This window comes from Natator depressus, chromosome 8, assembly GCF_965152275.1.
Source record: "Natator depressus isolate rNatDep1 chromosome 8, rNatDep2.hap1, whole genome shotgun sequence".
NCBI lineage: Eukaryota > Metazoa > Chordata > Testudines > Cheloniidae > Natator > Natator depressus.
Genome location: NC_134241.1, coordinates 54,022,747 through 54,048,559, shown reverse-complemented (window position 1 = coordinate 54,048,559; position 25,813 = coordinate 54,022,747). Strand labels below are relative to the sequence as shown.

The following is a 25,813-nucleotide window of genomic DNA, read 5'->3' as shown; positions in this document are numbered from 1 at the left end:
CTTGTGATGGGCTATTGCAGGAGGAAAATAATGGGGACCAGGGAATAAATGTATCAGAAAGGGGTCTGTGTCCTTAAGCAGACCCATAGCCGGCCAAAAAAGTCCCTTTAACTCCAATCCCTGCTCTGTATCTCTAGCTTCCTGGTCTGATGTCAAAGTTCCAGGTCCAAGTTGAGGTCACTACCTCAGCAATTTTAGCATGCCAGGCTGATGTCAAGGCTGAAGTTTACTGGCCCTGTACCTCTAGTTTGCTAGTCTAATGGCAAAGGATGGACCTTTGGGACTTCACTGACTCAATATCTCTAGCTTGCTAAGTGACATCAAGGCAGGGGCCCTGCTAGGGTCACTGGCTCAGCATCTCCAGTTGGCTGGGGTTATTTCAAGGCAGAAGCCTCTTTGGGACCTAGCTCTAGCTCAGTCCCGCTAGCCTGCTGGTCTGAAGTGAAGGCACAGGTTTCTCTGAAGATGTATTTCTTTTAAAATACATTATTGCTTTAAAAAAATGTAGAGCTAATTGATTTTGAATACATTTGTGGTTCAATATGAAAAATGTTCGAGAGACTAAATGGACAATACATTGGCTGAGCTTGGTTATCAACAAAACAGTATGATACAGGAAAGAAAGAATGAATACATCACCTATCCATCCAGGAAGCCAGTTCTTGCAACATGTTCAGTTCACCTTATGCCGTTGCTACCCAAAATACAGCCTCTAAATCACTGCTATTTATAGGATGGTTGCTTACAATTTAGGAAGCACTTTATATAACACCTAAGATCCAGCCCCCAAGTAAGGACCAGTTTCTTAACTTGTCGTCCTGTACCTTCCTTATCTGTGTTTTAGATACTAGCATTCCAGCTATTGGTCCATGAAATTATCTCCTCAGCTTGTACCTGGCCAGCACATATATGTATTTTCCCTTTGACAGTTTTCCTATCCACTTAGGCCAAATTCTGAGTTGTCCTGTTCTAAGACAATGTGGGATATTCCAGTGAACAGCCGTGTGGGAAAAACAATACAATGCAGCTGGCATAGCTGCCCAATGGTCATACATACAATAGTCTCACCTTGTGCTTGATCCATACTACTGTGCTGTAAGTGATACGTGTAACATATACATTGGCTAATGCTGCAAAAGAAAATGAATCATAAACGTTCACAGGACCCTACAAAATCTTAAAGATTCACCAAGAGCATTTCTGTGGACACCAGCCTCTCTTTTTGGAGAATAGTATTCATATTAATAAGGAAACCAAATATTCAACTTCTGACCAAACACAAGAAATTAAAGGACTATTTTCAAGTGACACTGGCAGGCTAAAACCATGGGAAGGATTCGCCCTTCCACTCTTTACCCTACTCGGGACAGAGTCAGTAACAGCCCTTTTCTCAGGTGGAAGAGAATGCCCCAGGTGCAAGCATCTTGTGCAGTGTCACTTGCAAGCCCTAGCATAGCATACATGGAGTGGGGCAAGGGCAGGGCTGTGGGCAGGGCCATAGAACACAATACTATGGGGGATTCTGATCTGCTCCCAGGCAGGGCTACAATAAATTTATGCAGCTTCTTGAGCTGCCTAAGTTAGGCCAGTATCTATTTTGGCCCCCAGACCAGATCAGAATCCACATGGCATAGAAGTGGGTTTTAAGCTACCTTAGCTTTCCCTCTCCCTGGGCTGCCCATCTAGGAGGCATAACACAAAAGTTTCACCTTGAATCACTTCAGATAACAAATTTAATTACTTATATTTTTAATGATACCTTTGTTTACTGTTAACACTGAGAGAACTTTAAAAATTAAACATGCCTTTCACTAGTTGGGGTTGACAGTTTATTTTTTGCCTCTCTCTTAGTCCGTGTAAAGGAAATAGACCAGTCAGCTTTACCTTTAGGGTCTCAAAGCCTAGCACAATGCTGCAATGAGGCTGGCAGGAGAATGTTCATTTGCTTTAAAAAATGGTGTACACTTGAATTGCAAAAAAAAAAAAAAGAAAAGAAAAAAAAAGAAAAAAAGAGCCATTTCTAGAGGTTTGCATAGTTGTGAAAACTTATTTAGAGAAAACCTAAATGCAAGGCCAAATCTGACCTCTGCCAATGTTCCTTTAAATGATCATGTGTGACTGAACATCATATGTATGTCTGGAGCATACACTTACTCTGTGTTCCATTTTATTTCAGCTCATTAAGTATTGTGGACAAGGGGGGATCCAGTGGATATAATGTATTTAGATTTCCAGAAAGCCTTTGACAAGGTCCCTCACCAAAGGCTCTTAAGCAAAGTAAGCAGTCATGGGATAAGAGGGAAGGTTCTCTCATGGATTGGTAACTGGTTAAAAGATAGGACACAAAGGATAGGTATAAATGGTCAGTTTTCAGAATGGAGAGAGGTAAATAGTAGTGTCCCCCATCGGTCTGTACTGGGCCCAGTCCTATTCAACATACTGTATTCATAAACGATCTTGAAAAAGGTGTAAACAGTGAGGTGGCAAAATTTGCAGCTGCTACAAAACTACTCAAGATAGTTAAGTCCCAGGCAGACTGCGAAGAGCTACAAAAGGATCTCACAAAACTGGGTGACTGGGCAACAAAATGGCAGATGAAATTCAATTTTGATAAATGCAAAGTAGTGCACACTGGAAAACATAATCCCAACTATATGTATAAAATGATGGGGTCTAAATTAGCTGTTACCACTCAAGAAAGAGATCTTGGAGTCATTGTGGATAGTTCTCTGAAAACATCCACTCAATGTTCAGCGGCAGTCAAAAAAGCAAACAATGTTGGCAATCGTTAAGAAAGGGATAGATAAAAAAAAACAGAAAATATCATGCTGCCTCTATATAAATCCATGGTATGCCCACATCTTGAATACTGTGTGCAGATGTGGTCGCCCCATCTCAAAAAAGATATATTGGAATTGGAAAAGGTTCAGAAAAGGGCAACAAAAATTATTAGGGGTAAGGAATGGCTTCCGTTTGAGGAGAGATTAATAAGACTGGGACTTTTCAGCTTGGAAAAAAGATGACTAAGGGGGGATATGATAGAGGTCTATAAAATCATGATGAGTGTGGAGAAGGTAAATAAGGAAGTGTTATTTACTCCCTCTCAGAACACAAGAACTAGGGGTCACCAAATGAAATTAATAGGCAGCAGGTTTAAAACAAACAAAAGGAAGTATTTTTTCACACAACGCACAGTCAACCTGTGGAACTTCTTGCCAGAGGATGTTGTAAAGGCCAAGACTATAACAGGGTTAAAAAAAGAACTAGATAAATTCATGGAGGATAGGGTCCATCAATGTCTATTCACCAAGACGGGCAGGGATGGTGTCCCTAGCCTCTGTTTTCCAGAAGCTGGGAATGAGTAACAGAGGATGGATCACTTGATGATTAACTGTTCTGTTCATTCCCTCTGGAGCACTTGGCATTGGCCACTGTTGGAAGACAGGATACTGGGCTAGATGGACCTTTGGTCTGATCCAGTATGGCCACTCTTATGGTGAAATTCACCCCCAGGCAGAGAGCCAGCACAAAACATTTGTACCACTTAAGCCCTCTGTGAGAACTTTATAGGTTTTAGGGCCGTATGGGGACCATTATGAACGCCCACGTCTGACCTCCTGCATGATGCAGGCCATAGAACCTCACCCAGTGATTCCTACATCAAGGCTACCTCTTATTCCTGACTCTGACACATTATTTTCATCCTAGCTCATCCTTAAGGATTTTTCCCTGAAGTGGCTGAGAGATTTTGAAAATATTAACACAACTTCTTTCTGCCTGGGAGTATTTTCTAGTGCTTCTTCCATTTTAGTTGTCAATGTCTTTTTCTTAAAAGAGCCCTCACTGCTGCATATAAACTGCTTCCTGTTTTCTATGCTTTACGCAGAGAGTGCTCTTTGTTTAATTTTGACAGATGAGACATATGGACAGAAATGGTCCCTGTCAGACTTTCCTAGAGCCTTCAGCTTTCAAGGGCTATTCAGAAGGGGGCTTGTGAGGTATCAACCACGAGGAGGTTTGAACAAGCTTGTCAAGAGAGAAAAGGAATGCCATCAACACACAATCCTCCTAGCAGCTCATCCAGGGCTTCAATGATGCTGCAATTCCTCTGGAATTCTAGACAGCTGAACACCACAAAAAAAAAAAAAAAAAAAAAAAAAGAGAGAGACTAGGAAAGAAAACATTCTTTCAACATCTTGGAAGCTTTCCCACAGACAATGGCAATCTAGTCAGAGGGACAAGGGACAACCTCTGTGTACAGTGGGTTGAAAGAAACTCCAGGTGTGTGTTTTACTGGGTCCCATAGCTTTTGGGATGGATGGACTGTCTCTTGTTATGTGTTTGTGCATTGCCTACTACAATGGGGCCCCTAGGTGCTCCCATAATGCAAGTAATAAATAAGATTTTCCTGCCCAAATGGGCTTGAATTCTCTGTAGCTGGAAGAACTTTCCGATAGGCTTAAGGATTTAATCGACTGCTATCAGAACTTGGATCTGTGGCCTTTCGCAAAACAAAACTTTTCAAGTACAATCCTGGAAATAAAAAGATGCATCCATACTAGCAAGCAGGGGATTGTGCAGATTGATAGTGAGAACCGTAAAGAGGAATACATAAACTGGGGCCATACAGACCTTTGTTGTTAGCAGAGATGAAAAACAGAGGCACAAAAGGGAGAGAAAGATGGGTACAGTTTTGTGGAACTAACAGAGACAAAGAGCCTGCAGTATAAACAATAAATGTTTGGTACTTTGAAATCTCTTAAGGAAAAGGACAGAAAGAAATCTGTGTTTTTGTTAGAGGAAGGACAAGAAAGAGAAAGCTGCATGCAGAATTACTCTGTGCTGGGAAGGAAGCTGCTTGCAGCGGATAGAATCTCCCTGGTGTTAGGAGGAATTCCAGGGATAGAGATACCCTTGAGCTGGAGGGGTGGGGGAGAGCATTTGTGGGTGTTTGAATCCAGCCTGCTGTAGCCTATCTTGGTGTGAGTGTATACATGTAATCCAGTCCCGGGGTGGGGGTGGGTGGGAGGGAGAGAAGATCCAGTCTCCAGAACCATCTTTATGCTGTGTGTAACCCAGACTCCAGTAGCCCCTCCTAGGTAGGCAGGCAGGCAGGCAGGCAGAGAGGGTGTGTGTGTGTGTGTGTGTGTGTGTGTGTGTGTGTGAGAGAGAAATTCAGTGTCCATTAGCCCCTTCTTGGTGTGTATGTGTGGGGATCCGTCTCCAACAGCTCCTGCTAGCTGTGTGGTGTTGCGGGAGGGGAAGCCTGTCTTCCGTAGCCCCTCCCAGGTGTGTGTATATAAGGGGGGAAATCCAGTCTCCAGCAGCCCTTCTCTGGGGGTGGTAGCGGGGTGTGAGCGTGTGTAGATTGTCTATTACTATGTGTACAGAGCCTAGTACAATGAAGCCTGGCTTCAGTTGAGCCCCTAGGTGATGCTGTAATACAAATAATAAATATTATTGTGGTGCTACTGTGCCAGTGTGCAACAGGAGTCGGGGGGTTGGTGCTCTGGGAGCTACTACATTCCCCTCAGTAGAGTTTGGAGTAAAAATTGGCAGGATCCATTGACTCAGATTCCAAAGCCATAACGGGCCATTCTGATCATCAAGTGACCAGTCTGTCCCCCCGCCCCCCGTAACATAGGCCACAGACCCTGCCCAGAATAACTCCTTTTAAACTAGAGCATATCTTTCCAAAAACAATCTAACCATGATCTTGAATTGCCAGTGATGGAAAATCCACCACGACCCTTGGTAAATTGTTCCCATGGTTAAGTACTCTCACTGTTAAACATTAATGCTTTATTGCCAGTCTGAATTTGACTAGCTTCAGCTTCCAACCATTGGATCTTAATAGATGTGCATTTTTCCAGGGCTCTGGGCCAGGCTGCATCAAGGTCTGTATTTTCCTAGCAAAGTAGGAAGGGCTAGACCCTGTTTTCTATTTAGATAGTACATACTGGGGTTTGAGGCCAAACATTTTGAAGATCCAGCTGCCAGATATGTAGTTTGTTGGGTTGTTTGTTTGTGGCATTCATATGCTGGGCTACATCATGGTTTGGGATATTTTAGTGCAGCAGGAACAACTATGCTTGTTTTGTACTCATACCATGCTCTTTGGGTGGTAAGGGCAAAAATTGTACGGCTCTGGCAGGAGTCACGTGCTGGGTCCTGAGTTCTGTGGTGCTGATGCACTGGGGTGTGCCAGAGTTTGGGGGTAGTAGGAGTGGCTGGACTTGTTCTCTATTCAGGCATTTTAATTTGGCTGGCTCCAGAAAGATCCTGGTGCCACAGCTAATTTTGGGTGTGAGTGTGGTCCAGTCACCAGCTGCCCCTCTCTGGTATGTATGTGAATGTGAACCAGCTGCTAGTAGCCCCTGTCTGATGTGCATGTGTGAGTGACTATATCTCCAGGCACCAGCAGCCCCTCTCTAGGGGGTGGGTGTCTGTCTCCAGCAGCCCCTCTCTGGAGTGTGTGTGTCTCCAGCAGCTCCTCTCTGGAGTGTGTGTGTGTCTCCAGCAGCCTCTCTCTGGAGTGTGTGTGTGTGTGTGTCTCCAGCAGCCCCTCTCTGGTGTGTGTGTCTCCAGCAGCCCCACTGTGGCGCTGAAAGCGTTAAAGGAGGAGGGGAGAGATGCTGCTTGCGTCTGGCTCAGCTCCTTGGAGCCCACAGCGCCGGCTGCGCCTCACCTCCCTCCTCCCTCTGCAGACACACCGAGACACAAAAAGAGGCTGGAGCGAGCTGGCAGAAAAGCAGCACCATGACCGAAACCACCAAGACCCACGTTATCTTGCTGTCCTGCGGCAGCTTCAACCCCATCACCAAGGGGCACATCCAGATGTTCGGTGAGTCCGTCCCCCCGCCCGCCCCCCGCCCCTGGATTTTTCAGTGCGATTGAATTTGCTGGCGCCGGGCCATCAGGGAGGATGCTGGCTGCGTCGGAGCCGGCCTGTTCTGCGGGGAGGCCACATGCCAGGGGGGAAGGGAAGCTGGATTGCACCAGCCCTGGGCTTGGGGCTAGGGTGGCCTGATAGCAAGGGTGAAAAATGGGGACACTTATCTTCAGGGAGGATAGTTGCCTATATAAGACAAAGCCCCTAACATCCAGACACCTGGTCACCCTACTTGGGCACTTAGCGAGCAGGGCTGCCCTGCGTGGCTGGCTTGGCAGGGCTAGGACCATGGCAGGGGTCACTGGTGAGAGAGAGCCCAGGGCAGGCTGGAGGTGCAATGGCTAGTTGTTAGGCATCTACTCAGTCAGGGGGCCATCAGTGCCAGGGGCAGGCTGCTTAGGCTGAGGGTGGGAGCTGCAGGGGCTTTGGGGACAGGGAACTTTTGTTAGTGGGATGGGCAGTGGGATCAATCTGGCATGTGTGTGTGCGTGGGGGGGGAGATCTCCCTGGGGGTGGGGGTGGGCAGGAGATGTGGCATTGGTTGATTCTTTAGGGGCTCGGTGTCAGTCGGATGAAGATTTCATGGCTGCGCAGGATTTGGGGTGAGTGGGGTGGACGGGGGGGGGGTAGGGTGTTCAAAGGCAGGTGAGTGTTTGCTGGACTGGACAGGGGCCTCTGGAGGAGAGGCAGCTGTTTGAGCTTTGGTGTCCATGGAGGTTGGGTGGGTTATATGACTGGCTGGGATCAGGTGGCAGCAGGAAGGGAGAGGGGCCCTGCCTGGCTCGGAGCTGGTGGCACTAGGGTGGGAGTGGGTTTCCCTGGCTGTGTGGGATCAGCTGGCAGCAGGAAGAAAGGAGGCTTCCCTGCTGCGGGTCTAGGAGCACCGTGCCCATAGTGGGTTCGCTGCTTGCTGGCTGGTGTCAGAAGAGCTGTCAGAGGCTATTGTTTGGTGTCACTAGGAGAGCATGTGCCAGGTGCAGGTGAGAGATCAATGCTGAGGGTTGGGCGCTGTCCGCAGGCAGGTGCTGAAATCTCCTTCCTGCTAGTAAGAGCCTGATATGTGATATATTGAAGCACACTCAGGCTGGTGTGGGCAGGGGTGTGAGGGGACAAGGTCATGTTAGCTAGCAAGCCCTGGCGTTTTTAAGGGCTGATTACACACCATTGTAGCTAAACATCTCATTGAAGGATTAATGAAACTGAACAAGTTCCTGCTACTGCTCTAGAGAAAGGGCCCATAACATTCCCAAAAGGACCTGAAGAAGAGCTCTGTGAAAGCACTGAAGCTTGTCTCTCTCACCAGTAGAAGTTGATGCAATACAAGGTATCACCTCACCCACCTTGTCTCCCTGAAGGGATAAACATGAGTGAGGTCAGGTTAATAGATGTGGGTACTATTCACAACCTATTTTAATTCAGTATAAACTGTGTGCATATATACAGCTAGAGATGAGTAAGAATCCACTAGATCTTCCTTTATTTACACAGGGCTCTATCTACAACTCTATTGTCCAAAAATCTTCTCCTAGACTCTAATTTGCCCCGAAGTTCTTAAATATGGGTCTGGAGAGATCTGCACACTCATACCCCCCTTCCTGCCACCATCAGATTTACATTAGAAACTGAGCAACATTCCCTTTGAAATGATCCACCTACCCACAAAACCGGATTGGGTCTTATTTTAAACAACGACATTTAACATAATATGTAAAGAAATTCAAAGCAAAGCCACTGTACGGGGCAGAAAGGTATTTTGAGAACTGTTTGATACCACTTTAGCATGCAGAGAAAGGGTGGAAACCAATGCTCAGTTTGTACCTACACAACAGACCATAATGAGAACCATTAAGTACTATTTTTCTAGCAGGTTCTTGGTGCATCTTTTCATGCTCTTGGATTCTCCCATTTTAATTTCCCCTGATTCACCACACCCAGAGACACACACCAAACATGGCCTCACATGTGGCTAGAATGCCTTTTGGAGTGCATCGTGCCACTTATTCTCTGGGGGATTCTCTCTCATAGGAACTGAGTGTACTGTCTCTGTGGCATTTTCATTTCCTATCTGTCTGGAAAATGTAAGACTGGACCAAGGTGTCAGCTCCAGCTCTTGTGTGTGAGAGATCAGAGTACTAAACAGAGCGCCAACTAAAATACTAAGTGCTAGAAGCCTGGGTGACAAACAGAAGGAATTAGAAACACTAATTTCTGAAAGGAATTTGATCTGATTTGTATTAGTGAAACCTGGTGGGATGATTCAGATGACTGAAATGTTAAAATCACTGGAAACTCACAATTTAGAACAAAGAATGGACAGAAGGGGAGAGAATGGCATGGTACATCAAAAATGTGTGTTACCTTCTTTAGAATTACTGACAGTTCAGAAGGACAGCACCTGAAATGCTTATGGATCAATACAGTAACTGATAAATCACAAGACAGGGTACTGAGGAGAGGGGGCGGGTCTGCTATACACCATCGAATCAGACCAAGGAACAGAAAGAGCAGCTCCTTAATCATCTATCAATAATGTGTGGAAAGAAAAAGTGCAATATCATGGAGGATTTCAGTCTGATGGATATATGCTAGAGGTCTCATGCCAATGCTGGTAAAACATACTTGGAGTTTCTAAAAGTTATCAATAACTTTCTAATACACAAAATAATGCAACTAACTTAGTTGTTCAGTATTAGTCCTCATTCTGATGAGGAAAGATGAATTGATAACCAAACTAAAAACTGATTGTTCCATAGATGCAAGTGATCACAATTTAATTTCCTTTACTATGTGCAAACAGAATATAGTCCTCACCAATAATATACCTGGTACTTTTAAATGGCCAATTCCCCAAAGCTGAAAACAATTTTGAGCAAAATTGGTGGGAGGAAATATTTAAACATAAAAATGTGAATAATTGGAAATTGTTTAAGAATGTTTTATTAAGTGAAAAACGAATACCCTCACAATGCTGCAGTCATAAATGAAAGATGAAAACAACAATAAATAAATAAATTTATATAACATAGAAAAAGTGGATGCTGATAGTAATGAATACAAACTGGCAGTTAGTAAATGCAGGTGATTGATAAGGAAAGCTAAAAGCATCAGTGAATAAATCTGTGGCCAGTATGATTAAAGAACAAGAAGAAGTTATTTAAATATATCAGGAACACATGAAATTCTAGTAATGGCGTAACTCAGAAACTAGATCAAGATGGTAAATTTATCAATCCTGGTCCAGAAAAGGCAGAAATAGTCAATATTTCTGTTCTGTATTCAGAAAGAATCTTGAGGATGTATTCATATCTTACAATGATAAAGAAGTACTTTCTATTCCATCCGTAATTAGGAAGGATGCTAAACAGCAATTATTAAGGTTAAACATTTTTAAATCGGGAGGAGTGGATAACTTGCACCCAAAAATATTCTTTTAAAATTTGCTGAGGAGCGCTCAGAAGTATTATAGCTGATTTTTAACAAATCTTGCATCACTGGGGAAGTTCCAGAGGACTGAAAAAAAGAAAACGTTGCACAAATATTTTAAAAGGGTAGACAGGATGACCCTGGAAACTATAGTCTGACATCAGTCCTGAGCAAAATAATAGATAGGCTAACATCGGATGCAGTCAGCAAGGAATTAAAAGATGATAGCATAACCAATGCTAATCAACATGGTTTTATGGAAAATAGGTCTTGTCAAACTTGTTTTGGTATTTGGATGAGATAAGTTTTGTTAATAAAGGTAACTGTGGTGACATAATGTACTTGGACTTCTGTATGGCATTTAGTCCTGCATGACATTCTGATGAAAAAAACCAACATTTAAAAAAAAATCAATGCATCCCATATTAAATGGATTAAAATTTGTTGAACTGATTGATCACAAAAAGCAACTGTAAATGGGAAAGTGTCATCCAGCGGGGAGGTTACTACCAGGGGTCCCACAAGAATCTGTTCTTGGCCGATTGCTATTCCACATCTTTATCAATAACCTGGAAGAAAATATAAAATAATTGCTGGTACAATTTGCAGATTACTACTCCACCAATTTTTGTGTCATTAGTGATGGGACCAGGTCAGCTATGGTAAAGTGGGCTCATTTGAACAACATATGTTTTAGCACAGCAAAATGCAAGGTCAAACACCTAGGAATGAAGAATGGAAGTCATATTTATAAGATGGAGGACTGTATCCTGGAAAACAGCATCTCTGAAAAGCACTTAGGGATCATGGTAGATAACCAATTGGACATGGGCTCCCAGCGCAATGCTGTAGCTAAGAGAGCACATGTGATCCTTGGATGTGTAAGCGGGGGGACTATCAAATAGTAGTAGAGAGGTAGTATACCTTATGTACCTGGGATTATTAAAACCATTACTGGAATACTGTGTCCACTGCTGGTGTCCAGACTTCAAAAAGGATGTTGAAAAATTGGGAAGGGTTCAGAAAAGAGCTACAAGAATGATGAGGTGTAGAAAATGTGCCTTCTAGTGAGAGACTAAATAAACTTGTTCATCCAAGAGAAAGTTAAGAGATTCATTATATCAATGAATACCCACACAGGGAAGAGATTGCTGCTAATAAAGGGCTCTTTAGCAGAAAATGGTAGAATGAGATCCAGTGGTTGGAAACTGAAGCTTGACAAATTCAGACTAGAAATAATGCTCACATTTTAAAGTGAGGGGAATTAACCATTGGAACAACTTATCTAGGGATGTGATGGATTTCCCTTCACTTACAGTCTTTAAATCAAGACTGGGTAACTTTCTAAAAGATATGCTGTCGCGCAATCAGAAGTTATGGGCTTGGTGCAAAAGTTATTGGGGGAGGCTCTTTGGTCTGTGTTATGTGGGAGGTTAGACCACATGGTCAGATAGGTCTTTTCTGGCCTTAAAAATCTATGAATACATTATAAATTTGGACCCAGTTCTGCAACCCTTACTTAACCGTCGACCCATACTTACCCCAGTAGGATTACTGGCATGAGTAAGGGCTGAGAACTCTCATAGCAAGTAAGGACTGCTCTTGTGAGCAAGGGTTACAGAACTGGGTTTTTAAGGCCACATCCTGGTCATCTTACTCATGGAAGCTGCCCCACTAAGTCAGTAGGAGTGATCATGTGAGCTAGGCAAGCAGGATTTGGCTCTTAGTTTCTATGGCTCCTTTGACTCTGTCCTCAACAAAGAGCAGAACAGTGCTGCTTCCTGTAAATAACGTGTTCCAAACAACTAACTAAATGTGTATTCAAGAGACCATCTTCCTCTCTCAGGTAAAGAAATGGCCCTCATAAACCTGATAGGAAACACTTGCTCTTCAATATCAGAGAAATTATATCTGCTTAAAATACAACTAACAGAGAGAGGAAATGCCAGGTAAAGGCTGATACTCATTCTTTCACTTGGAGCTGGATCCTGTAGTCTTCTACTCAGGCCAAAGCCCAGCTGAGTTTGCCTGGAGGATTAGGGCTAGGGTGGCTTTTTTTGATGCGTGCTATTGTCGACTGGGTCCTTTCTTCACTAGTCGCTTGAGTTTAACGTGGAGCTTCCTCCTTAGGTGCAGATTTTCAGGTGGTTGTGATTTTGTCACAACCGTGCATTTTACAACATCCTCCACTGGGACAGATCCCCATAACCATGGCAAGTCCCACTCACCTCAGCAGGGCTCTGGCCACACTTTGTAAATTGCAGGGTCAGGCTCTTAACACTAGCCAAGTTTAATTTTCTTTATATATGAGTGTATAATAGATGCAGGTATAATGCAGCTGAGGTATAAGGCTATGCACCCACCTATATGAAGTGGTTCTGATAACACCATAATAGCTCTGAAATCACACCTTGAATTGTTTGTAATGTTATATGTACTCTGAAATGTGTATGTAGTCTGAGTCACAGTGTTTGAGTTGCCTTTTGTATATTTAAATGAACATTGTCCACTTTGCTTAAGATCCAAATTTCAGCTTTGTTTATAAGCAGGGGAAGGGGGAGGGAGGGGCTTGTTTTATAAAATCTAAAATTAATAGAGATATTTGTGATTCTTTTTAATTTAAGTGAAATCAGGTTTCCTTTTTATTCCAAAACAGGCATTACTACATGAAAACAGGCCCTATGCAAAAATCACAACAGTATGCAATTGAGCGTGAGTCTCAGAACAAAGTCCTCAGTTAAAAACAAATGGAAAAGACCTCAAATATTAGACATTAAAAGCCATATACCTGCTTGCCTTAAGTCACGTGCATAGGGTGGTTCCATTGAACTCAATTGAATTCAGTTTTCATTTCAAGTTAATATTCAGCAAAACATTGTGTGGCATTTGCCTAGCTCTGCATAGTATATGTAATACTGTCAGAAGCAGAACTTCTGAGACAAAGCCTACTTCTAATTCATCCCCAGCTGATTGCAATTCTGTATGCAAAAGGATGGGGCAGCTGCAATGAGAGATATGCCCATTGACCACACCCTGAGGTGCCCAGACAAGAAAGCCAACAGCTGTGAAGGGGATCTGTCTATATCACAGTTCCCCATCACCTCCTTTATATTAAAAAGGCAAAGCAATGACACCAAAGGACAAACTGTACAACCAATGTCAAGAGCAAAAATATAATCTGTGCAGCACCATTAACAAAACAATGCAAAAATTGGCAAGCTTCCAGCTGACAAGAGTGTGTTTGCTTTTTAATTAAATCATTCCCCTCTATCATAGGTGATCCCCATGTAACAGCAGCCTGCTAAGGGCATGAGAACCAGGAAGTGAAGCTGATGAGAAACCAAAGTCCAACCCACCAGTCTAGTTTAAATCTCCAGCAGAGTGCGAAGTTAAATGTAAACAAACTGCATAGATGGTGAAAAGTCCATTGAAATGTTAAATGATCTAGGATGTGACACTTGAAAAGAAATTTATCAAAGCATGGAGCCAGCTGACCCTACCAAGATTTACATGAAGCTCTCCCAGTCTTTCTTTAGCCATAAGGGATACAGCAAACAGGCAGAGTTGCAGGAAAGAGATCTTTATTGAGCATGCCTAGAAGGCAGTATTACCTGTAGAGTAAGAGGCCTCTGTTTGTTTAGTAGCAACCTGGCCTGAGCTTGCATTCCACAGCTTCTGGTGACCCACCAAACCGGGTCTCCTCCTGAAACTCGACCCTCTTTTTCCAGTTCCACTCATCATACTACAGCCAGAAAGGTGGGAGGATCAGCTGCCTCCACAGCACCTCCCCTCCTGAATTCCCTGGATCCTGAGCAAGGCCTTTACAGGGCTAGGGGGTGATGGGTTGGGGTGCATATATTGTCCACCCCTAAATCCACAGGGAAAGCACATAAACATTAACGCAGCTTTATTCTGATCTCCCTGACTTTCCCCCGGGCTGTGGAAGCCCTATTCATGGTGAGTTCCAGAGGCAGCCACTGATGGAAGATGCCCCTGGTAGTGTGGGTCCAATGGAGCCCAGCTGCCTGGGGGCAGGGAGGCCCAGTGCCAGTGGGAGGCCTAGGTCTCTCCTTATACTTCAGGATCTGTGTGTGGCCCGCCTGTTCCTTGTGAATGGGGCAAATCCCTGACGGAATGATTTGGAGAGAACGCTGCAAGGGGAACCTGGTGCATTTTCCTTCCTTCCTGCAGAACTTTCTCCTACAGATTTTCCCAGTGAGACTTTACTAACTCACTCATGATTTTAATTACATCTATGACATCCATATGCACACAACCTTTCTAATCTCCTGCATGCTGGGTTATTGTAAGATTCTATTTGATACAACCCTGTTTTTGCAAGAGAGAAATGCTTTTCTCTTAGGAGCTTACATAATAACATAAGAACAGCCATACCAGCTCAGACCACTGGTCTATTTAGTCCTATCTTCCAACAGTGGCCAGTGCCAGATGCTTCAGAGGGAATGAACAGAACAGAGTAATTATGGAATGATCCATCCCCTGTCATCCAGTCCCAGATTCTGGTAGTCTAGAGCCTATGTCACTTAGGTGCTTTAAAGATTTTTTTTTATCCAAGATGAATCTCTCAGCCTCCCCCCCCCACCCCCCATTTAAAGAACATTTGTTTTCCAGACAGTTACAAAATAAGCCATTGGGATTGTGGCATCACAGGCAATTTGGTGAGCAGAACATGGCGCCCTCTAGTTCACATTCACATTGGCAGTTGTGAATCACAGCTCCAACCCTCTTCTTTTTCTTTTTGTCTAACGTGAAGTGAATTTCTGCCCATATCTAGTCATCTGTGTACCTACTAATGGCGAGTACATGCCAGCTGTCTCCTGACCAAATGATTCGATCGGAAACATTTTTACTGAAGAAATAAGAAAGCGCTCCACTGTCCAAAGTAAAAACTCCATTGCAGCACAGTTCAAAGAAAATTCCAGCAATTAAAAATCCCAGCGGGCTGCGCTTTGATTAGTCAAAGCAAGCCATCGAAGGGGAACCACTGAAATCTGTTACATTATGTAAATAGGCTTCTAAGATAAAGAGACTAGTTTTGAAAGTAACGAACAGGAAGGAGATGGAGAGTTTCTTTGTTTTGTTATTTTAATCTCTTGAGTTTTAAAAATAGGGTTTTCTTAGTGGTGGAGATGACTGGACTACAAAAACAGCTGAATCAAATGATCTCAGAACACAGCTTGTGAAATCCCATGTCCTGAACGAGATGTTAACATTTCCCTTTTCCTGCTTTCACTTCAATTGTGATAGTATCTGTACATGACCACAAGCAAAATTCCCATCCTGTGAAGGGCACTCAGAAACCTAAAAGAGGAGATTTTTCTCAGCAATGTGAGCATTATGGATTTAGGATTTATGGGGTCCTACACAGTATCATTCGGCTCTGTGAATACTGGTGCTCGTATACTGGTGCCCCTATGCCTGTGCATTCAGCTCGGTGAATACGACCCCTGCCTTCTGCCTAGTAAGGAGACTGCAGCACATGCTGGGTGTGCGGGAGCCAAACCCCCTTGCTGTCCCAGTCAGAGGCACGGACTCCGTGTGTGGGGCTCCGGGGCTGGAGCACCCACAGGGCAAATTTAGTGGGTGCAGAGCACCCACCGTCACCAAACTCCCTCCCTCTGCCCCCTCCCCCTGTGCCTCTCGCACGCTGGCGGCCCTATGCTTACCAGCTCCTCCTCCTCCCTCCCAGTGCTTCCAGAATGCCGCAAACAGCTGATTTGCAGCATTCAAACTCCGGGAGGGAGGGGGAGGAGCGGGGAGAGGGCATGCTTCAGGGAGGAAGCGGGGAAGAGGTGGAGCGAGGGGTGTAGCAGGGGCGGGAAGAGGCTTGGGGGCAGGGAAGGAGTGGGGGCAGGGCCTGGAGCGGGGGGGGGGGGTCGAGCACCCCTCAGCAAGATGCGAAGTCGGCACCTATGGTCCTGGTGGTGCCCCAAATTTTCGGTGCCCTACGCAGTCACGTATGCTTGATGGTGGCCCTGAATGTAAGACCTAAAAGCTTCTGTCAGGCTGGCTTGTCTTTCCCTTGTATTTCATGTCTGAATCCTTTATACAGAATTATCTCAATCAGTCGATAGAGCATAAGATCGTAATGTGACGCTAGCAGCTATTGGGTACATCACAGACAGATAGGCCTGATTCTCCACCTTGTTGCACCCGGTTTTATACTGGGCTATATACTGTTCAGTTCAGTGGAACTGAAGTGGGGTAACAGAGCGTAGACTCAGGCCCACAACCAGGGAGATGCATTCCTTACACTGCTCTGGGTGTACCATTAGTGGGGCTTTGGAGAAACTGCCACTGAAATCCAAACCACTGAAAACTATGGACAGAGAACAATGGAGAAAACATGGGAAGGACCAGAGCTCCAGCAACTCCCACGGCCCCTTGTTGATACTGGAAATTGCTGGTGTGGGATACGCCCAACCCCTGATCCCAAATCAATGCTCCAGAGGAAGGTGAAACCCCAGGGGAGTGGGGGCATTTCCTTCTTGACCCCCACATGTGAAAATCAGTCCAACCCTGTGCATGTGAGCACAAATCACCCTACATATGCTTCTAATCCTAGTTAATGCATCACATTTTTGTCTAGAGTAGCCAACAAATGTGGGGAAGTTGTCCAAGCCTCTCTTCTTCAGCCTGGATAAGTCTGGGGTGACTGCATGGAAGCATCCTTCCTTCCTCTTTTTTCACTGAAAGCTTTAGCCTCTTCTGGCTGGGAAGTAACTGGTTTCTAATACTTCCCCGAACAATAGAGGAGAATAGTGTTTCTGTAAGTGCTTTGGGGCAAGGAGGACCATCTTTGTCTGCATTTCAAAGTGGCAGGCACATCTATGGTGCAGGCACAGTTAGAATAAGCAGCGTTCGGTATATAAAGCCGTGCACTGTGTGGCCATTTAAACCAGTGGGCCTAGTTCTCGTCTCACTCCCACTGGCATCACGCTCTGGACGTCGGTGGAGTTAGCCTGACTTGTGCACGTGTAAGTGCGAGCAGACTCGGGCCAATAATAACTAAAAAGCCTTATTTGGTCATAGGAAATGATGGCGTTGGATCACCCCTCCCTGTGGTAAAATGCATGGGAGGGGAGCCAGGGGAGGAAGTCTTTGCAAACATCTCTCGTGGAGATTCCCTCACAAGTTCCACAAGGCAGGGATGTGGATTGTGCGCTCTGTCATGGTACAGACCATCACCCCCAGGCCCTCCAATTTTCTGGAGTCTGCAGAGATCCCAGGGGTCAATGGGAGGCCAGCACCATCCTCATAGAGGTGCTATAGCAGCTCTGGTCCCTAGCGGTTCCATTAGTGCAGGCACCCTAGCAGGGACTCCACCTGGCCACACCTACCCTGGGATTCCCACTAAAGAGGAACCCCTGTTGCAGAGGGGGCTGCATGGAAAAGACACTATAGATCCAGGGCATATTAGCCGTTCCTTGTAAACTCCACAGGGACAAGAGGGAGATTGACACTCACCTTGGTCTGGCCCAGCCCACCTCTCCTCCCTGGGAAGCCCCCAGGCCCACGGAGCATATTGTGCTGGGTCTGGGGGGGAAAGAGGGACAGTGACCTGCAGGTGACAGTCTCCTTTCTATGCAGAAAGGGGGCAATCCATGCTCCGAGGGCCTCCACCACACAAAGATCAAGGAGGGGGAGGCTCCTTGAGAGGCGACATGGTCTAGTGCCCAGGGTACTAGGCAGGGAGTCAAAATGCTTGAGTTCTGCTCCTACCACTGACCTGCTTTGTCCCCTCCCAGCCTTTGTCTGTCTTGTCTTTATAGACGGCAGGCTGTTCAGGACAGGCACTGAGTGTCACTGTGCTCGTACAGCACCTAGCACACTGGGGATCTAGGGGCTACCATCCTGCTAAGAATTAAGACTAATTCTTAACTAATCCCTCCTGCAATAGACTCTTTCTTTTCCAGCACTCTTCCTTAGCTTCCTGCGGCCCAAGCCTTTGTCTTCTTTATGCCTCACAGAGCTTAAACTCCATCCCTAACCTTTCCTGGGCTGGGTCTCTCTAAAATATTTACGTGCTGTTAAATATTTAGCAGTGTTTATTCCATTCCATAGACATTGGCGCTGTCTAAAACAACGCCGTTTAACAGAATGTTGGGGAAGGAATGGATCTCATTTTCAAGTAAAAAGATGAAAATAAGCCCAGACTGGAGCAATCTAACCCAATAACTTCGTTAGAAAAGAAACAAAGGCCCCAGTTCGTTTATAAAATACTTGCCATTTATTAGTATGTCTACATGGCTCTGGCTGCTAGCTTATTATGTTTTAATAGGGGGAGCCCATGTGCTGCAAAGAATACTAATGAATTCACTTGTATGATTAATAACACATATTCCTGTGTTTAGGGGTGCCAGCCTGGGACTAAGTTCAAGTCCCTGCCCTGCCACAGATTTCTTGTGTGACGTTGGGCAAGCCACAATCTACCCGGGCTTCGGTTCCCCATCTCTCCAATGAGGATATATTAGCACTGTCCTACCTCACAGCGGTGTTGTGAGGACAGATGAGATAGTAAGGCAGGGGCAGGGACTGTCTTTTATTGTATGTCTATGCAGCACCTGGCACAATGGAGCCCTCCTCTGGTGGAGGGCTCAAGGCACAAATAATAAGTAATACTTATAATCAAGCATAATGCTTTGTACTTCTATAGAGTCTTTCATCCAAAGCTATCAAAGCACTTTACAGACAGACACTGGTCTCACAGCTCCATGGGGTAGGTATTAGCCCCAATTTACAGCTGAGAAAATGGAAGGGCAAAGAAGGTACCATATGACCAACCTAAGGTCCCAATAAGTCTAGGGACAGATCCAGGAGTCCTATATCCCAGGTTCCCTATTGTAGCTGCACTCCTCATAGTTTTACAGGAAGCTCCTCTGAATCACGATGCCCTCAGTGAATGGCCTTTCAGACCACGGAGGAATTCCCCATTAAGAGCACTAGCTGCATTGGAATAGGGACTGCGACTGCTGCCGACCCAGTGCCCCGGGGCAGTGGGGAGATGCCTGGCTTGATTTCTCCGCATGTGTCACTGGTGTGGTATGAGCCAGGACCAGAGGGCTGAAACAATTCCCAGCAGCTATGGAAAGACTGGAAGGCGTTAAAAGAGCAGACAACTCAGCATGGGACTCAGATACACAGAAGGTCCACTTCAGCATCCAAAGGCACCCTCTCATTAGGGACCTGATTTTCAGGGGTGCTGTCAGCCACCACAACTCCTGCATGTGCTCAATACCGCTGAAAACTCAGGCCCAAGGCGGAATTCCCGTCCCCTTTAAGCAGCCGTGCTATTAAAACTATTGGTCTTAAGTCAGCTCCCTGCGAGACATCATGATTCAGTGGTTTGGCGGGTGCTCACCTTTGTTTTCCTCCTTTTCAGTGGGGGCTGGTTTCCCACAATGGGTCTGAGCACAAGATCCATAGATACAGTTTTATCTTTTGGTCACCATGGCAGAACAATCCTAAGACATTTTGTCATTGGAGGATGCTATCATGAGCAACGCCCAGGGGTTGACCCCAGCATAGGGGTGCAGTGAGATTCACGCTGCTTTCTGGTTTGGGAGATAGGTTGGCAAAAGGAAGATCCAAACAAGGAGAAACTTCCCTTTGCATACAAACAGGATTCTTCCTTCCCAGGGGAAGAGTGTCACAAATTGCTCAGCATCTGAATCACAGCCATGTATGTTTGGGAAGGAAATCCAACAGCCCTAGTTGAGCACAAGACCACCCCGAGGAGAGCACATTTTACTGTGCCTTAGCACCAGGGGAAATGCATAAGAAACCTGTTTTGTTTCCAAGATCTTGCAGCTGGGTCTGTGAGTCTGAAAGGAAAATCTTTGCCTTCTTCGGTGCACAGATGTTGTCAACGGTCTCTTCTGAAGAAAGCAGGTGCTGGGGATAGAGACTTGAAGAAAGCTGGTGTTTGCTGAACTGTCCAATCAGAGGAGACAGGGTTGTGGTGACAAGCCTGCAAGTCTCCAGTGTGTCACTGTAGCGACTTCTCAAGTTTCAACACTGACTCAGTGGGTAGCAGGTGGAAGTGAGGCAAGGCAGTGGGGTTTATGGCTAGATCACTAAACTGTGAGTCATGAGACAGAGGTTCTATTCCCAGCTCAGCCACTGACTTACTGCATGACCTTGGGCATGTCACCTGATTGGTATTTCCTCTACCACCCTTTGCTAGCCTTGGCTATTTACATGGTGAGCTCTTCAGTGCAGGGATAGTTGTGTCTGTACAATACCTGGCTCAATGGGGCCCAGAGCCCCAAGTGGGCCTCTGAGGTGCTGCTGTCATACAAATAATTGAAGTATAGAAGATGACAGGGCTACCATATGGCAATCTGGGAAGTAGAAGCCACTGTGTTTCAAATCGTGCTCACCTCCCATATGTAAGCAGTCCCACAGATTCCAGTAGGATGATACACACATAGGAGGAGCCAAAATTTGGCCCTTCAAAGTCAAGGTGAAATGTTTTCAAATCCACATTGGCACAGACAGATTGCCTGCATTTGTATGTACATTACGTACAGCGCATGCCATTGACAGGGTAGTTTGTCCTGCCCCCCCTACCCCCTACCCATTTGAGAAGGCTCCCAAGCCAAGTGGCATTGTGACCTGGCGGGCCAGATCACAGTGCCCCCTTGAGGGCCAAAGTGGAGCGGCACTGCAGCCCCACACACTGGGTTGCAGCACCATTCATTGAAATTTGGCCCAATGGCCCTTTTCACAATGGAGGGGTGGACAGGCCAAACGTGAGTGACTCTTTGACCCTCTGCACTGGGTTGCAATCCCTGGAGCAGGGAGCTGGAGCCAGCTCCACGTGCCAGGAGCCGCTGCTGCTCTTCCAGGATTGAGCAGGGCAAGTGTACATTTAGTTTCATTGGTATTTTTGTTTTTAACAGTATCTAGGATTATAATGCATAATACATTTTCCTGCTCATTGCCGTAAACATACAAGTTGTGTTGTTTTTGTTTTAGTCTTTTAATAGCCTGTTTTAGTCTTAAATCGACCCCATTTTCCTGCCAGTACTGGGGCTTGCAGCTATTGTTCCTTTCTTTGCCAGCTCGCTCCTAGCCAAAGCAACGTAGACTGAAATTACCTTAGCGCACACATTACGATCTTGGTCGCAGATTCTCCCCTGCGCTGTGGCCGCTCCATGCAGAGTGTGCAAAGCAGCACTAAAGCTGACACAGGAGGATCATCCCAGTGTGCAGAACCAGTGCAGCAAGGATCTCCTCTTCCAGCCCCATCCCTGCAGCTGGCATAAGCCAGGGCTGCCTTGTACTCCAGCTACAATAATGGCCTCTTGGATGGCTTTGGGGCACTAGCCTGGCACATAGCCAACTCAAGATTGGCTTCAAACACCACCCCACTGGCACAAGCTGTCCAGTGTATTCCTTTACCATGGCCAAGGACCTGGGATTATAAATCCATTGCTTCTCATACTCCTCTGCTCAAGCTGTGTATCTGCCTAAAGGAATAATATTACAAATGCCAGAAGCTACAAAGTGCTCCCCTTGATGTGATCCAATGGCTCAACAATTAAAGCAACTAGAAACGCTTAAGAAGGGAAATTAGGCCAGAGGAAAAGGATGGATTTTAAAAAAAAATGTTACTGACACCATTTGACAAGGCTGATATGGGCGGAGCTGTGCATCACAGCCTCTTCTGGGCTATCAGACCAGGACGCTGTCCCATTTCAGTCATGTGGTTTGATTTTTGATGTGAAGCAAAACAGGCTACTCCAGAGGGAGGAAAAGGAAAATGCTCATGCAGCAGGTTTTCTTTTTACATACTTACCATTTAAATACATGTGTGGAGCCAAGACAGTAACAATCTTTTCAAAAGGGAGCTGTGAAATAGCTGGAATACATTCTTCTCTGTTTGCCAAATAGCTTGTTTTTGCCACTGATATTTAAAGTCTAACTGAAATAAAATGTAGCCACATGATGCAGATTCTGGGCTGGATCCTCAACTGGTGTAAATAGGTGTAGCTCCACTGAAGACGACAGAGTTATGCCGATTTACACCAGCTAAGAATCTATTCTTCTGTATGGTATTTAGAGAGTAATGTTTCAACCCACATAATCTGCAGTGTTAACATCCAAATGATTCATTGCAGGGCTGTTTTCAAGTTGTGCTGCTTTGCTTGCATCCTACTTGCAGTGTAGACACACCCCAGACCCAGGCAGCTGGTGCCTTCCTAACCCTCCTTGGAAATCAGACAGGAAAGAAAAGACAGAGATGAAATCTAGTTTGCAATAAGCATTTTGTGGGGTAAGTGGGAAAGAGGGAGCATGTTCCCTCTGAGTGGCAGACTGTCCTCTACTGACGGGACATAGATGCTAGCTACCACGACTATCTTCTGCTCAGAATGAGCTGGAGCCAATCAGAACTGCCGTGATTTTCGCTTTCATGGTTGGCACTAAAATGAAGGCTCGTTTCACATACTGATATCCACAGCTGCAGTTTCACACTGAACACCGAAGCTCTCTTGCCTATATCAATTTTTCACCGATTTCTCTTGAAAACATAACATTTATCACACTGGAAGACACCAATAGGTCCACTCTCCTATCTCTGACACAGTGCAGGCTGGAAGCTTCAGAGGAAGATATCATTTCCCCACCACCCTCCATAATGCGCAATGCTGTACCATGGATGGCTATTATTACTGACCCCATCATGTGATCAGCTAATGCAGCAAACCATGAAAACTGATAGGCCTTGCCATCTTTCCGTCACTCATGTAATTGTCGATGCTATTCTTATGTATAGCTGTCTACTCCTTTTTTAAAAGTTACTAAGCAATTCACCACAGTAATATCCTGTGGCTGTGAGTTCCATAGATTAATTATACATTACGTAGAAAAGATTATTTTGAAATAGATTTATCAGTTTCTTTCCAGCAGTTGCTTTTAGCAGTTTAGCTAACTACTGAATATAAACCACCCTTGGCTTTTCAGTCTCTTCTCGCTTCACATTCAGCAAGAGCTTGGAGGACTCTAGTAAGGCTGTCTTTTATCAAATACAAAACAGATACAGTGTTAGAAGAAATACGGCCCCCCAAAGGACTGAACTATACATATTATGAGCTCAGTCCTGCAAGGCTCTGAGCATCCTCACAGCTCCTATTCTCATCTTTGGATACTGGGGCACTGAGCACCTTCCAGCATCAAGGTCCAAGTAACTTTCTCATTAGTGCCAGATTGAGAGCTCTGTGCAATTAAGTTGAACTGTCTCTTTGTATAGTTTATGATAGTGCCTGCAATGGTGGGCACTTTCCATACAGGAAAGAGGGTACAATTCCTGTCCTGCTGAGTTACAGCAGAGGCTTCTGCATCATATGCATTTCTGAGCGCACCTTGCTTTTCCATGCCCACTGGTATACTTCCTAGTTTGATGGGAACTGCTGTGCTGCTCTGCACTCCCAATGCTAACCTGGGATATTCCACTCCTTGTCAGTGTCATCATCATCTGTGGATAACCAGCTGCACCATTCCAAGCTTCATCACCGTGTCAGGACTTTTATTAAGACTTCTGCAAGTCTCTTCTTTTTCCTCTTCTCCCTCAACCTTGATAGGAGATAATAAACCTAAGGATGCCCAGGTTGTCTCCAGATGCCTAGATAATGCTTCCTCAGATGGGTCATCCTTTCAGGGCTACGTCAAAAAATCACTGATAGCTGAGTCTATATTTAAGCAAAAATGGACTGTTTCCTCTGTGCCCCCCCGCCCCCGCAAACATACACACCCTGCCCCCCCACAAGGAAACCTTCCATGCTTCCAAAATCTGTTGCAGTTGCTCTGCTATTTCTGGGTCAGCTGACTGTGAACTGATCACTCAGTCCTCCACTGACTTCTTCTTTTAAACCTCTAATCTCACTCTGCTATCAGGAAGCAATCAGTGGTCAACATATGGTCACAGCACGAGTTACATTAGTCATCAGAAGGGTAACTTTCTAGTTGGGGTTGGACTGAGCCCTCTGATATGATGTCTGGATGGCTGACTAGTGAATATTCATAGGTAGGAAATTGAGGTATCCTTCTTCTTTGACTTTTTCAAAGTCTCGCTTTCAAAGTTCTGCAGCATATATATTTCAAGGCGTTCACTGGACATGTATATTTGTGGATCTGAAATGCATGAAAATGCTTTTCAAAATCCATGAAAATTAATTTACAGGAACAATTTAAAGCCCCTTTCTCTATGGCTGGCTGAAGAACTGGTAGCATCTTGATATCACCAGTACCAAGGAAATTAAACCTGATTAATTGGGAAGGCAAGTGACTTTTATTCTGAGTGTTTTCTTGTCAACACGAATATAACACAAACAATCGGGAAAAATGTTCCTTTTATAGGGTTCAGCCCCACTGCCACTTCTGATGGGGGCTGGCTCTCCCCATCTGTAAAAATACCTACCACCCAAGGTTTTGGGAGGCTTAATTCAATAATGCCTGCAAAGTGCATTCAGACCCTTGAACTAAAAGGTAAAGTAGCGGTATCATGTGCAATAGACCACTCTGCAGGTTGTTTAATTTCACACTATTTCAACCGTTTAGAATGAAGACCCAACCTGATTCAACGTACTTTCACCTATGTGGCCATGAAAGGACCCTATAAACACATCTCTGATTTGCTGTTCTGAGTTATAGGTATTGCTCCGTGAAATTGTTTAATTAGTAACTGCTGGTTCTTTGCTCTATTTGGGTGTTGTGGGAGGGAAACAACATTTGGGACCTAAAAGTTCTGCAAGCTAAAAAAGAAGATAAAGCGTGCTAGCATATGCGGGTTACTGTTTTCTGCAAGAGAACGTTTTTAAATAGCCAGACAGAAAATGACCAGCCCTCAGTAGCTCATGGTAATGTCCTGCCTTGGCATGGGGGACGGGTAAACACCCCCCTTGGGGAGACTAGCCCCCAGCCCTGCCCCTTCTGCTGAAGCCCCTCCCCTACAGCTGGAGGAGCCCCGACCTGCCCACCCCAGCCACCCCAGGCCACCCGCCCCAGCCATCTCAGGCTGCCCCAGCTCCTGGGTGCCAGCCTGACCCCCCGCCAGCTTCAGGGGAGAGGAGGGGGGAGGGAGGGTGGGACCTCGGGGTGCAGTGTGGGCGGGGCCACAGCCTGGGTTAGGGGAGGCTTAGCCTCCCCTGGGCTATGACACTCGCCACCCATGAGCCTTCGGTTATCCTTGGGAACTGGGGAAGGCAGAGGCCAAATTACAAAATACAAGAATCACAGACATCTATTTTTATGTCCTCCATTGTGTGTGAATACAGAGTCTATGGAAATGGGCCCTATCAACAAATGGTATCTAGCCCTTTGTAATCTCTCTCTCCTAACTCTTGGTCAGAGAGAGAAGAGGGGTGTGCAACACTGTGACGGATTAGGTCACACAGACCCCCTTGAGACTGTCACCTGATGTGCTGAAATCACCTCTGAGCCCGTTTTCTCTGCCAGCTTGCGACTCCAGAACCC

At 45.4% G+C, this 25,813-nt stretch overlaps 1 protein-coding gene across 1 annotated transcript in view; it reads left to right on the top strand.

The window, feature by feature from the left end:
* The first annotated feature begins 6,632 nt into the window (after window positions 1-6,632).
* Window positions 6,633-25,813, top strand: part of NMNAT2 (nicotinamide nucleotide adenylyltransferase 2) — a 68,778-nt gene continuing 49,597 nt past the window's right edge. The window contains exon 1 of the mRNA XM_074961105.1: window positions 6,633-6,844. Within this exon, the coding sequence (XP_074817206.1) occupies window positions 6,760-6,844 (85 nt within the window). The 5' untranslated portion in view covers window positions 6,633-6,759. The remainder of the gene's footprint in view (window positions 6,845-25,813) is intronic.